A 15,426-nucleotide genomic window follows, 5' to 3' on the forward strand; every position below is an offset into this window, starting at 1 on the left:
TAAATTAAAGCTGGATTTATACGCTGTATCCATTTTTTTGAGGGGAGGGGGACATACATACAGTGCATCCGGAAAATATTCACAGCACTTCCCTTTTTCCACATTTTGTTATGTTACAGTCTTATTCCAAAATTGATTCAGTTCATTATTTTCCACAAAATTCTATAAACAATAACCCATAATGACAATGTGAAAGAAGTTTGTTTGAAATCTATTAAAAATGTATTAAAAATAAAAAATGGGAAAAAATCCCATGTACATAAGTATTCACAGCCTTTGCTCAATACTTTGTTGAAGCACCTCTGGCACCAAAACAGCCTCAAGTCTTTTTGAGTATGATGCTACAAGCTTGGCACACCTATTTTTCGGCAGTTTCTCCCATTCTTCTTTGCAGGACCTCTCAAGCTCCATCAAGTTTGATGGGGTGCGTCGGTGTACAACCATTTTCAGATTTCTTCAGAGATGTTCAGTCAGGTTCAAGTCTGGGCTCTGGCTGGGCCACTCAAGGACATTCACAGAGTTGACCCATGTGCTTAGGGTTGTTGTTCTGTTGGAAGATGAACCTTTGCCCCAGTCTGAGGTCCAGAGCACTCTGGAGCAGATTTTCATCAAGGATGTCTCATTGCTGCATCCATCTTTCCCTCGATCCTGACTAGTCTCCCAGTTCTTGCTGCTGAAAAACATCCCCCACAGCATGATGCTGCCACCACCGTGCTTCACTGTAGGGATGGTATTGGCCAAATAATGAGCGGTGCCTGTTTTCCTCCAGACATGACATTTGCCATTCAGGCCAAAGAGTTTAATCTTTGTTTCATCAGATCAGAAAGTTTTGTTTCTCCTGGTCTGAGAGTCCTTCAGGTGCCTTTTGGCAAATTCCAGGCGGGCTGTCATGTGCCTTTTACTGAGGAGTGGCTTGCGTCTGGCCACTCTACTTTACAGGCCTGATTGATGGAGGGCTGCATAGATGGTTGTTTTTCTTGAAGGTTCTCCTCCCCCCGCAGAGAAATTGTGGAGCTCTGTCAGAGTGACCATTAGGTTATTGGTCACCTCCATGAGTAAGGCTCTTCTCTCCCAATCGCTTAGTTAAGCCGTGCGCCTGCACTTGGAAGAGTCCCAGTGGTTCCAAACTTTACGAATGATGGAGGATGGGACCTTCAATGCTGCAGAAATTATTCTGTGCCCTTTCCCAGATCTGTGCTTAGATACAAATCTATCTCAGAGGTCTACAGACAATTACTCGGACTTGATGGCTTTGTTTGTGCTCTGACATGTACTGTTAACTGTGGGACCTTATATATAAAGGTGTGTGCCTTTCCAAATCATGTCCAATCAACTGAATTTACCACAGGTGGACTCTAATCAAATTGTAGAAACATCTCAAGGATGATCAGGGGAAACAGAATGCACCTGAGCTCAATTTTGAGTGTCATGGCAAAGGCTGTGAATACTTATGTACAGGACTTTTTCGCTTTTTATCTTTAATAATATTGCAAAGATTTCAAACAAACTTCTTTAATGTTGTCATTATGGGGTATTGTTTGTAGAATAATGAATGTAATCCGTTTTGGGAAAAGGCTGTAACATAACAAAAATGTGGAAAAAGTGAAGCGCTGTGAATACTTTGCGGATGCTCTGTATGTATTACATATATGACTTTATACTGTTTTGTGCTGTTAAAATGTAGTAAATTATATTTTTCAACCAAGACAGCAAATGTCTTGTTTTTAACAAGTATACATATACGTTGATGCCATTGCATAATCGAGATAGTCAAATTTGTGGACTTATTTCGGGAAGGAAACCCATAATGTTTTGTAGGATCTGGTGATATCGCCGTAGCAAATTAGAACATTGTGCACCCTGCAACAGTGAAAGTGGCTGTTAGTTTGACTAGTTTAATAATGCGGGTCAAAAAAAAACTGCATTTTGTGGGTGTCTGTGATATAGATGACTGGCACAAGTAGTTGCTGTTCTTGGTTCTTCCAGTGAAGAAAGTACTAGTATACTTAACCACTTGCCTCCTAAGTTCGACTCGAACACTGCCTTTTCGCCCATTCGCCGAATGGCGAACAAATGGACTTCTTTACGGGAACTTTGAGTCCCCGTATCCATAAATAATGTAATAGGTTTTAATTAAATGAATTAAATTAATTTTAATTAATTAAAACCTATTAATTGTCCCCACCCCTTCTGACGTGACATCAGTAATTTATTTACTGCACCTGAGAAATGGATTATGGGGTGCTGGTGATGTCAGAGCCCTATAAAAGAGCTGTCAAACTCAGATAGAAGTTAGTTAGGCAGAGAGAGTCTTAAGTTAATCAGCTGGCTCGGTGGTATAGCTGGTAGAATAATAGGCTTGCAAGTTAGAGGCTGAACAGCTTCGCTAGAACATTTCCCCTGTTCAAGATGTTCTGGTACGAACCGAACAGGGGGGTGTTCAGCTCATCACTAGTGGTGAGATTACAGAGGGGAAAATGGGAACAGGCCGGATCAACTAGGTATTGTACAACATGGAAATGGACATATGACACTGCAAAAGCACTGTGCTATATAGTGTGCCTTAAAGGGACGATTAGCATTTTTTGTAGGGTTACAACCACTTTAAGTGTAAAGTTGGCCCTAATATTTTAGGCATATAATGTACCATATTTTTGATTTCATATGTCTCTTTCATCTTCTCTTTTCTTTGTGGTTGAAGAAACATTTTTCTGGGTTTGCAATTAAAAATATGAACTAAACCTAGGAAAATAGAAAATGAATTCCGAGCGGATTTAGCACATTCGTTGGAAATAAAAGCAATGGGTATTTTACAATATTTTACCATTTAGAAATAAATTAACTGGCAGTTATCAGTATTAGAGTTCTATTACACTGTGTGAAAACAACGGTAAAGACTAGTAAGTAATCCAGGTTTTAAAGCATTTATTTCTCCTTTTTGCTATTAATTGACCAACAACGTGAATCATGGAAATGCACAGCAGGCACCAATGTGAGCAGTGGGAGGGAATGTACATTTAGCATTCAGCGTCACGGTTCAGCCAGTAGATGCACAGGAATTTCAGATTGCTTGAAATGCAATTAGAAGAAGGTTTGCCTTCCCTGTTGCCTGCAGTGGAAATTCTATCCTCCTCCTTGGCCTTAATATCTTACTGTCGGCCATCTCTCTCCCACATGCTTTCCCAAACAGAGCCACACACAGACTCAATACAATTTAATTTAGGAGATATTGATCAGCTGGCTGCTCTGAATGCATGGAAACGTATAGGCTGACAGCAGATAACATCCTCTTGGCCCACATGCTCTGTCCATTTCTTGTCGACCATAAAAACCTCAAATACGTTGACGCTTATACAAACTGCTCAGAACAAATTATAACTCCAAATCTCATAGGTGGGTATAACATAGATGTGTTCTGGAGACTAGTAACTACTTATCGCATAAACATTTGCCACATTGGTCGCTGTAATATAATCCAGACTATGAACGGCCATATGGCAAAAGGCCTTATTTAAAACACACATCTACTGTATACTTGACATCATCTGGCTTTGCCTTGTCTATAGATTGCTGTAAGGCAGAGGGAGAGAGAGAGAGAGAGAGCATTTAGAAATACATTTTGTTCAACAACTGATTTCAGACTAATTGACTTTCTGTGCTGTAGTGATCAGAACTGACAGCTCATTGTTAGCCTGAACTGATTTCATGGTGCTTAGCATCCCCTGCAGGGAAAGGGCAAAATTTTGCATTGTTCATGTTATCCTACAATGTGCTTTGTCTGTAAATTGTAGCAATATTGTGAACATTATGATCTGTATCAATCTCTTGGTTCCAGGTTTGTTTGCACTTTGTGGAAGTGATTAACTTTTTTTTCCCTCGTAAAAGTTTATTTAAGTAAACTGAGCTTTTAGTATGCAAGATTTCTACAAAGTCAGCTAGGAAGCAGTATAAAAGTGGATCCGTGGAGGTTTGATCATAAATCATGGCAGATCATATTTAAATATTGATTCTTTTAAAATAGCTTGTCATATCTGTTCATTCAACAGTTGTCTATAATCAACAGATTTTTCTGGTTCTTTTTTTGCCCATGTATCCTATTGTTTCAAGATAATGGTAATTGCGTAAAAACAAAAGTGCAGAATTAGACCAAAGACCATGAGAGGTGACAGAGGTGACCTACTGGTTAAAACATAACAGAGGTGACCTACTGGTTAGAACATCATTCACTGATCTAGTCATTAGTAAAACTCATATTAGAGTTCTTTAATTCTTTTACATAAGTGGATCTACAGTACCTGTATATAATGGCACTTTTCCACTGCAAGTACTGGCTCGGCTCTACTCGGCCCTGCTTGGCCCTGCTTGGCCTGGTTTGCTTTTCCACTGCTGGTACCGCATGGTACAGTGTTGGAACAGTTCGGTACGGTACGGTATGGTTTGCTTTTCCACTAAAGTAGTACTAAAGTTAAGTGGATGGGATAACAACGGGGTGGGTGGGATTCTCTGACCAATCAGTGGCTAGTAGTGACTGAATGCAAAGGATTGTGGGATATTGTACCAGGTATGGTACCTGTTGGAACCACAATCGAGTAGGTACTGTTTTTGAGAGCCGTACCGTTCGGTTCCATGCAGTGGAAAAGTGCCGCCGTACCGTACCGAACCGTTCCTACACTATACCATGCGGTGCCAACAGTGGAAAAGCACAAAAGCGAGCCGAACCGTTCGGTTCCATGCAGTGGAAAAGCGCCATTAGAGTGGCCATTAAATGCAAATCTTATAGGAGGTCCTGACTAGGTTTCTGCAATACAAACATTTTAATGAACCCATTTGAAAATATTTGAAAAATATAGACTTTTGTTTTAAGTTTTTTTTAGGTTCACATGGCAATAATATTTTTTTAGATAATGAAAAGAGGGGGGTCCTGTCCTCTGAAATTGTGTAGCTCCAAGCCAAGGCCTGTGCTACCTTTTCACATATCTATAACTGAGAATATTGAGTATCTGTGGCATGAAGTGGTTTTATTTCAAAAAGTGTATTTTGACCTTATTATTGGTGCATATAACAGAATTTCTGATCGCTGCACACCCTAGTCTAACACTGAAATGTTATCCATGCTATGTAGACATTTGTGGAACTTCCATAAATAATATAATGTGATCTTTCTTCAATCCTTCCTTCTGTGAAAATAATGGGAAATTAATATTTTTGTAAATCGATTCTATTTTCAGGGTCCTCCTGGGCCACCGGGTGCTCCGGGTCTACCAGGACAGAAGGTAGGTACACAAAAATATAACAAGTTTATTGAGCATATAAAATTGCCATGATAGATGCAATGTCATTTAATGACTAGGCCAGTGAAAAAAAATTGGTGTTAAAGTTTGTCAGATATTTCAGGAACTGTTCCTTCGGGTGCACAACAGAGAAAATGCTTTGGCAAGTGCACATGTGTATTGAGCTTTTAGGACCTAGCTTCTGGGGAGAGCTCATCGGTAGCTAAATGATGACTATTTTTGAGAATGTATAAATACTTTTACAAAGGTGTAACCTAGGTGGGAAGGTACGTGTCTCCTAAATTGAAAGTTCAACTTCATGACATATCTGCACCACATTCTTAACTTTCTGTCTAGTTTGTTCATTTGTTCCTGTTATTTTGTGTGGTCTATGCACCAGTGGAGTCCCAGTATGTACTGAAAAGCCCGGTACACGCTGCTAGGTTTTTTCGTTTAACCAAGTCGGTTGACATATCCCATTCTGGCAGATCGCCGTACCAACACAACCGATGTTGTATCCTCAATGAAAGCAATAAATTAGGAAATAAGGACTTCAATACATGTGATAAATCTCTACAGTTTTCATTTTTTGACATCCTGAGCCAAAAAAAAAATGAATACATTCAGCAACTTAATATATAATATGTTTGTGTTCCTTTCCACATTTTCAGGGTGAAATCGGATTGCCTGGTACTCCTGGTCATGATGGGGACAAGGTAGGACAGACAAGTTACTGGTTAATCCTTCAGTATTTGTTAGTATGTAATAATAATAATAGCAAAAAAAAAAAAAAATACAAATGCTCAATGATGTATTAACCAACAGGATGTGATTTGCATCATAATGGCAAATCACAGAAATTACACATGCAAAAATATTCGAATTACCCTGATTTTTTTTTTAATAGAATTTTATTAGTTCAACATTAGTGTAATTTTATCATTTTTTTTTGTTTTGTTTTTATTACAAAACCACCCTTTTCTGTATACAATCTACAAGGAGCTCATAGTTCTTAGACTGGAATTATGTTACATTTTTATAAATCTTTTACTGCTTCCAATTTGATGTCTCAAAGAAGATTACAGGTGGGTGACCATGTCACATAGTTTAATGCAAAGTTTGATCTACCACGTCCATTATTCATTTATTGTGAGGGTAATAATTTTTTATATAAGAGGAAAGGCTTGAGTATCTTCTTGTGGTTTTAGGGCCCTCGAGGGAAACCTGGTGAGGTTGGACCTTCAGGTCCAACAGGACCTCCAGGACAGGATGGACTTCAAGGACCAAAGGGAGACACAGGCTCTAGGGGAATGCAAGGGCCAAAAGGAGATAAAGGAGATGTAGGACAAACAGGATCACCTGTAAGTACAATGTTTGTATGTGTGTAAATAAATATAAACTTACTTTGTATTTTAGTAAAACATCAAGCATGCATTAAATGATTACATTTTTTGAAATGGAAGCAAAACCATATAAAAAAAATGAAAAAGGCCAGTTAACCCACAACTGACATTTCCGTTTTTGGTAATTGTTGGAGCTGATTCCTGAATGGGGTCTTTCAGGGATGCTATTGGGGAGATCTTTTGACAGTTATATGACAGTTATTATACTGTATCTGTTGAAATAAAATTTAATACGATCTAATATTATTTATTTTATTAGCATAGCAAATATAAAAGGTTGAGTAAGAACACCAAGGTAAATGCCTGACCTACCAGAAACAGTGAAAATCAAATCAAATAATGGAGTCCTAAGTTATTGTATAGAGATATTGGTTCTGGTTTTCCCCAAGAGGTTTAGAACTCAATAGAGGAATTAAAGGATAGCAACGCTATTTATAATTATCATTTTAGAATACCATAATCCCCCCAAAGTCTTATATTCTTCTTTCTATGCTCCTAAGAGATCCACACCCCTGTGGTTTTTCTGAACATGCACAGGGAAAATCCCATTCATTTTACTACAGAGGTCATCTATTATTCATCACACAGATAGACATCCTCTCTATATGGATGGATAGGATGTTTCCAAACAGTAGAAGCAGAAAAGGCAAGGGAAAGTACAAATGTACAAAAATGCTTTTTAGTTAAAAACCCCCAGAACTGAAAACTGCAAGTAACAAAACTTTACATTTTTTTAAAAATGCTATTATCAATTATGCAGATACATCACTTCAGTCAATGTGATGACACCAAGAAAACCTAGAGAGCAAAATGGCACTTCTAGCGCTGTCTGTCCATCGTGTTCATTTCTGCAGTTCTTCTGTCCTCACATCCTGTTGTACCTGATAATAGGATGTGGCAGCTGGTTCTGGGTGGAACCATTGGAAGATTGGATCCTGTTCTTGTTTTACTTCCAAAAATATTTTATTTGGGTTTCAAAGAATAACAAAACAGTATCACCTATGTAGCACTACCCCCTAGAGAGCTGCTGAGATTGGATTCCCATGAACCCACATAACAACAGTTTGTAGAAACTTGTCACTTTAACACTTGGCTCAGACAATGAACAGTCCAGGGGATTTGTTTTTTTGTGTTTTTATTGGAACTTAGATGGGAGAAGGGATGAGTGGTATACTCCAACTTAAAACTATGCACAATGTAAAGGACATCTATCTGTAGAATGCGGCAAGGCCGCTGCTTCACTCTGCCACTGAAGTGAAGTTAGTGAATGTGATCCTGCTGTGTTAAACCTTCAGGGTCCTAACTTGGCACCCCCTTTTCTCACTTGCTGTGTGTGCTAGCTCCCGTCCACTGACTCTCACTGGAGTGGTCCCCTTCCTGGGCAGAGTGCACATGCTCAGCCTCATATCCAGAGATTATCTTTGGGAAATAGACGTATGAGTGCTGCCAGCATTGCTACAGAGGTTGTAGGGGTGGGGGATCAGCCTGTCAGTGTTCAGACCATACGCCGCACACTGCATTAAATTGGCCTGCATGGCTGTTGTCCCAGAAGGAAGCCACTTCTAAAAATGATGAACAAGAAAGCCCGCAAACAGTTTGCAGAAGACAAGCAGACTAAGGACATGGATTACTGGAACCATGTCCTGTGGTCTGATGAGACCAAGATAAACATATTTGGTTCAAATGGTGTCAAGTTTTTGTGGCGGCAACCAGGTGAGAAGTGCAAAGACAAGTGTGACTCACCTATGGTCAAGCATGGTGGTTGGAGTGACATCGTCTGGGGCAGCATGAGTGCTGTCGGCACTGGGGAGCTACAGTTCATTGAGGGAACCATGAATGCCAACATGTACTGTGACATACTGAAGCAGAGCATGATCCCCTCCCTTCGGAGATTGGGCCGCAGAGCAGTATTCCAACATGATAATGACCCCAAATACACCTCCAAGACGACCACTGCCTTGCTAAAGAAGCAGAGGGTAAAGGTGATGGACTGGCCCAGCATGTCTCCAGACCTAAACCCTTTTGAGCATCTGTGGGGCATCCTCAAACGGAAGGCGGGGGGTCTCTAACATCCACCAGCCCCGTGTTGTCATCATGGAGGAGTCAAAGAGGACTCCAGTGGCAACCTGCTCTGGTGAACTCCATGCCCAAGAGGGTTAAAGCAGTGTTGGAAAATAATGGTGTCCACACAATATTGACACTTTGGGCTAAATTTCAACATTTTCACTTACGGTGTACTTTTGTTGCTAGTGATTTAGACATTAATGGTTGCCTCTTGCCTGTTGAGTTATTTTGAGGGGACAGCACATTTGCAGTGTTATACAAGCTGTACACTCACTACTTTACATTGTAGCAAATTGTCATTTCTTCAGGGTAGTCACATGAATAGATATAATAAAATATTTTCAAAAATGTAAAGGGGTGTACTCACTTTTGTGCGATACTATATATATATATATATATATATATATATATATATATACAATTATTGTATACGTGTATTTACACAGTATATATAGCAGCACTTGACAATTTGTATCTGGGCTTAAGGTACCCTAATCTTTAGGCTGGCCTGTGATGGGTTTGTATCCTGTTCGGCAGGGACTTTCCAAAATATTAGATAAACTTCTCTGTGTGGAATGAGAACACTGGAAAACTTTTGTCAATCAGGGGTTACAGCAGCTAATTCGTGTTTTTCTGACAGCAGAGAGACCCACTGTCAGAATACAATGTCCTGGCAGAGGAGGGGGGTTCTTCCATCCACCCTGTTTGTGTGGATGAAGGAATCTGTTCTTTTTTTTTTTTTTTTTTTTTTTTTTTTTAGTCCGGTGAATCATCTATGGACAGCTTAAGACAAACCACATACCTGCATTGGGAATTTTGAGTAAATACCAGTGTTTTCCTTGTGACATTATTTCTCTTCTGTTAGGGTCTTGATGGTCCCACTGGAGAAAAGGGAGACCGTGGCGACCAAGGAGTTCCAGGACCTCCAGGTCTTCCTGGCCCAATTGGACTTCCAGGGCTTACAGTAAGAATGTGAAAATTTTAATACTTTTGTAGAAAAGTAGAGCCTTCTAAAAACAGAAGATATTCATGTATCTCATTCATTGGCTAGATGCACATCCAGAACTGCTGATGTAGTGCAAATATAGCCTAATATTATAGGGCCATTTATGCCAAACTGCATACAGCTGTTAAGGCTATTTGGCAATTATTAGTGCAGAGTATACAAACCATGGCTTCTGTAGAGTAGGTCTTGGGACCCAATGGGATAGTAAAATCATACAGGTTATAGTGAGAAATTACCTATGTAGAAATATAGTTGGAGAATTGCCTTTTCTTAAAGTGAACTTGTATTTTGCCAATTCAGAAAAGTAACAGGCTTGCCTATTGATTAACTAGAAATGTAAAAAAAAGTTTTTGTTTACATTGCAATTAATTTATTTATTTTTTCAATACTGAACCTGAAAAATGACCGTATGCAAACAAGTTTTTTGTTTTTTTTTTTATTTTAAAAACAGGATATATTTAAGTTAATATTTTATTTTATATAATACAATTCCAATTGACATTATGCTAATGTATTGCCACTAGGGAGAGAAGGGTGATTTTGGAGACAAAGGAGAATCTGGAAACTCCGTAAGTGTTTTTGTTTTTTATTCAAAAATGTTCACCTCTTTAAAAGAGACCTTGTTGCCAATTTAATTTGCTGGTAAAAGAAGAGAAAAGTCAAGTGTTTTAGATGTTAATTTAATGCAATTTTCCTTTCTATAAACATTGTTTTATTGACTTGCAATGTGCCTCTGAACTTGCTCGGGAGTTGGCAATCCGAAAAGTGTTGGTTTTCTAGCACAGCTCCTACTTTCCTTGCACATCATTGCTCTCTCCTCTTTTTGAAATGTGTAATTGCTGTCTGTGATGGCCAAACTGCTCCAACCCTCTCTTACCTCCCTACAGCCTTTTATGCAGTTACATGGGGAGGAGTGATAAGGAGTATTGTAGAGTGTCAATTGAATGACATCTCTGAGTCTTCTTGGGTTGGTGACGTCACATCCAAGATGGCCGTGCCTAATACTAGTCTCAGTTCTTTTGCATGTCTATACAAGGGAGTATTTTACAAGTAAACAGCATGCCTAAAATACATTAAATTCGCATAGAATCGTATGTGAAGATTTGTTGTTGAAATGAATGGCTTGGTGACAGGGTCTCTTTAACCACTTGCTGACCGCCGCAAGAACATATACTGCGGCGGTCAGCCCCGTGCAGGCAAAGTGACGTATGGGTACGTCACTCGCCTGCGAGCCAATAGGGGGCTCGTGCCGCCGGAGGCACGATCCCACCCCCACTCGTTCACTGTGATCCCCGCGCGTGTGACCTTCGGACCCGATGTCCGCCGGTCACTCGCGATCGTCCGGTACAGAGGGAGAAAGGCAGGCGGCTAATGTAAACAAAGCCGCCTGTCATTCTCCCTTGTGTAAGTGCAGAGATCATACGGTCCTGCTATGTAGGATCGTATATCTCTGTAGTTACACAAACAGCCACATCCCATAACAGTTAGAAGCATGCCCCTAGGGAAACATTTAACCCCTCCTTCTCTAATAAAGTTAACCCCTTCCCTGCCAGTGTCATTTTTACAGTATCAGTGCATATGTATAGCACTGATTACTGTAGTAATGTCACTGGTCCCCCCAAAAGTGTCAATAATGTCAGTCAAGGGTCCGATCTGTCCGCCGCAATGTCGCAGTCCCGCAAAAAAAAATCGCAGATCGCCGCCATTACTCGTTAAAAAAAAAACAATAAAAATCTTTCCCTTAGTTAGTAAACGCATTAACTTTTGCGTAAACCAATCAAAATACGCTTATTGCGATTTTTTTTACCAAACATATGTAGCAGAAAACAAATTGGCCTAAAATGTTACAAAATTTCGATTTTTACATTTTTTGGGGGGGAATTTCATATAAAAAAATGTGAAAAATATTGTTATTTTTGCAAAATTGTCGCTCTTTTTTTGTTTATAGCGCATGATCGAAAAATTGCACAGGTGATCAAATACCACCAAAAGAAAGCTCTGTTTGTGGGAAAAAAAGGACGTCAAATTTGTTTAGGTCATGCGGTGCCGAATCGCAAAATAGGGCCTGGTCAGGAAGGGGGTAAAATCTTCCGGGGCTTAAGTGGTTAAAGGTACCAAATTTTTGGTCAAAAACAATATTTGCATATAAAAGTTACATACACTTACAAATAAAAGTTTCATGGAGTCAGATATATAGTCACTAAAGTCACATAAGCAGGGCCGCCATTAGAAATCAAGAGGGCCCTATACAGGCTACCTTACAGCCCCTTCTGCGCCAAATGGCATTGCTAGGATTGTAAAAGACCTGGGGTACTCAGGAGCGCACTGAGGAAAGGTGAATACTGGGCGATGTAAGATCCTGCATGCCAGTGGGTGTGGCGTAAGTGGAATATGATAAGAGACAGAGTCTGAGCTGTTTGATGTATACACTGTACGCATATGCTGAAGTCCTCATAGTCACAAAATTCGCCCTATGTGCCACATGTAAAAGTCTCAAAGACACACATTGGCACAGAGGATCATTTTAAGAAAATTAACTCTTCCATTACATAGGCTTTCTGCGCACAAAATATACACAGAAAGCTAATCCTTAGGTATGTAATATACAATGTAGTGTATACAGTGCAGAGGTCAGGACCATATGATGCACAATAAAGACTACAACAATAAGGGATATTTAATATACAACACATCATATAAAGTGCAGCTGAAAAAACTGTATAACACATTGCATATTGTGTCAGGACTCTCGAATATAGCAGTCAGACAGACAGTATGCAACATACAACATAGCATATGGAATGAATGATCAGGACTATGTAGAGTATACAATGCAGCAGTCAAGACCTTGTAATGTACAACATAGTACATACAATGCTAGTTTCAGTACTATACAATAGCACAGCACAGCTTACACAATGCAGTGGACAGGAGCAAATATCCCTTTTGTGTTGGTGGTTAGCATGCTCCTTTACAGTGGTGGTCAGTGCTTAGTCTGTCCTCTTACATTGGTGATCAGTGCTCAGCGAGCCTCCTTACATTGGTGGCTTGTGCTCAATGTGTTCTCTTACATTAATGGCCAGTGCTCATTGTGTTCTTTTGCAGTGGTGGTCAGGGTTCAGTGTGCCCTCTCACACTAGCGGTCAGGGCTCATTGTGCCCCCTTATGTTTGTTTGTTGGTCAATGTTCAGTGTGCTTCTTGCATTGATGGTCAAAGTTTAGTGTGTCCCCATTACCCTAGTTGTCAGAAGTTAGTGTGCCCCCCTTACATTGGTGGTCACTGTGTCCCATTACACTAGCAGTCAGTGCTCAGCATGCCCCCTTAAATTGGTGGTCAGTGTGCTTTTTACATTGGTGGTCGGTGTGTCCCCTTACACTAGTGGTCAGTGCTCAGCATTCCCCCTTACATTGGTGGTCAGTGCCTAATGTGCCCCTTACATTGGTGGTCAGTGTATTTTCTACATAGTGTTCAGTGCGTCCCATCATGTTAGTGGTTATTGTGTCACCTTAAATTGGTGGTCGGTGCTCAGATTCTTGTCGTAGCTGCAAGCAGCATCCTCATGCAGGTGAGTGGGTGGGGTGCAAGCAGGCAGGCAAGCAGGCTGATAGACAATGAGCTTCTGGTTGACAGCAAGTCCCTCATTTTAATGTTGAGGCCAGTGGAGGTACCCATTTGCTGAGTACCTAATTCTCTCTGGTTGCCCTTTCAAGAACCTGCCTGGGGAATTGTCTGCGAACCAATACGACAGGTGTGTGTGTGTGTGGGGGGGGGGGGGGCATAAGTGCAGGCCTCGCAGAATTTTTTTATTAAATTAAATAGTGGGCAGTTTGTAGTCTCAAGTCCCAGGGCACCAAACAGTGACACCACTGACCCACAGGCAGCCCCTGCCCAAACCGTTACCTATCACTGGCCCTATACATAAACTTGTGTTAATGTAATGTCATTTTCAGAATGTTATAAACTGCATCTTTCATTATAATATAACCTGATGATCCTGCCCTGAAGGTGCTTGTTTAAGTACTTCTTGTTATTAGTTAACAATGACCTATCCATGTTTCCTACATTGTCCCTCCGTCACACAGGCTTATGATGCAGACTTCAAATTGACATTTTAACACATATTATGCGCACATAGTCGACCATTTTTTACTTTTTATATTTTTACTGGAATATTTTATTCTAAAAAATGGTAATAATTTATTATATTTAGTGGTTTAGTAAGCTTAATGTCATTTAGTTACAGTTTAAATATACGTTATAGTGCTGTATACAGTGTATTAAAGATAATAATAGTGCAGTATCCAAACCTCCTTGGTACCCTGTAAGAGGTGTTACCCCTATTCTCCTGACACTGCAAGTATGCTTTGGAAAATCCTTCATAATGAAAAGGTGACACAAGTCCCTTCGCATGCCTCTGAATAGATCAAAATATAAAATCAGGACCGCTCCTCATGCACCTAATGCTTAATCCTTTCAGCATTTTGCAATGCTCCTCTGTTCAGTTTTACAATTCATGGCAATCTCACTGAATATTGGTCACATTAACACACCCATGGCTGACTATCACATCACTGTTTATGTTCCTGTGTAGAAAATGATTAAATGAAAAACTTTTTTTTTTTTTTTATAAATGTTACTTGTTTCTACACCAATGAAATGACAGCATTCCTAATTAAATGTAACATAAGTATGTTTGTTCTATTATAGGTCTCTGGGCCACCAGGACCTCCAGGTGTTCCTGGACCTGTGGTAAGTTTTGCATGCTTTTGTTGTAAGGGACTGTGACATTCTGCAAATTCATATTGAATGTATTTTTAAAGAGAAAATATAATGATTTGGGGTAAATTTTAGTTTGTTTTAGGCCCCTTTCACACATGCTGTCCGTTTTTCATCCATCCATTGACGGATGAAAAACGGACATCAATGTATCTCTATGTAAAAACGGATGACAACGGATGATCATCAGTTAACATCCGTTTTCATCCACTTCCGTCAATGTCCGTTTTTTTGAACGGATGAATGCCCTATTTTTGATCCGTCAAAAAAACGGATCGGATGAAAAACGGATGACAACGGATGAAAACGGGTGACAACGGATGAAAAACGGACGACAACAGATGAAAAACAGATAACAACTGACGAAAAAAGGATGAAAAACGGATAACAACTGACGAAAAACGGATGACAACTGACGAAAAACGGATGAAAAACTGATGAAAAAATGGATGAAAAATGGATGAAAAACGGATGGAAAACTGATACATTTTGACGTGACTGAACTGATGAACTGAACGGATCATATGTGTGAAAGGGGCCTAACTTTTATATGTTTTTAAACTGATGTTTTAGATTTGTTTAAGAGCACCTCGAATTTTTTAAGCTATTGTGCTTAGTAACAGGCTGTTTTTAGCAAAGCTGATAAGAAAACACAGCTAAACATGTGAAAAGCAGACTAGAGTTCCACCTTCTGGATTAATATAAAAATACATTTTTATTATGTAGTATTTTATAATTACCTAGCTAATAATAAAAAAAATAGAACATTTTTTATTTTTATTTATTCCTTCCCGTCTCCTCCCTCTGGATCTTTAAGAGAATATAAATGTCGGGAAGTGGAGGCCAGCATTCTGAACATGTGAACACAGTGATTGGCTGCCACAGCAGTCACTTGATCGGAAGATC

At 39.7% G+C, this 15,426-nt stretch overlaps 1 protein-coding gene across 2 annotated transcripts in view; it reads left to right on the forward strand.

Annotated features, from left to right (window-relative positions):
* COL13A1 (collagen type XIII alpha 1 chain) overlaps positions 1–15,426 on the forward strand; it is a 215,102-nt gene that overhangs the window by 158,284 nt on the left and 41,392 nt on the right. For both annotated transcript variants that reach the window (XM_082269398.1, XM_082269399.1), the window contains 6 exons: positions 5,229–5,273; positions 5,942–5,986; positions 6,479–6,631; positions 9,603–9,701; positions 10,268–10,312; positions 14,452–14,493. In XM_082269398.1, coding sequence (XP_082125524.1) covers positions 5,229–5,273; positions 5,942–5,986; positions 6,479–6,631; positions 9,603–9,701; positions 10,268–10,312; positions 14,452–14,493 — 429 coding nt within the window. The remainder of the gene's footprint in view (positions 1–5,228; positions 5,274–5,941; positions 5,987–6,478; positions 6,632–9,602; positions 9,702–10,267; positions 10,313–14,451; positions 14,494–15,426) is intronic.

Source organism: Pelophylax lessonae (assembly GCF_965119305.1).
Source record: "Pelophylax lessonae genome assembly, chromosome: 9".
Taxonomy (NCBI): domain Eukaryota; kingdom Metazoa; phylum Chordata; class Amphibia; order Anura; family Ranidae; genus Pelophylax; species Pelophylax lessonae.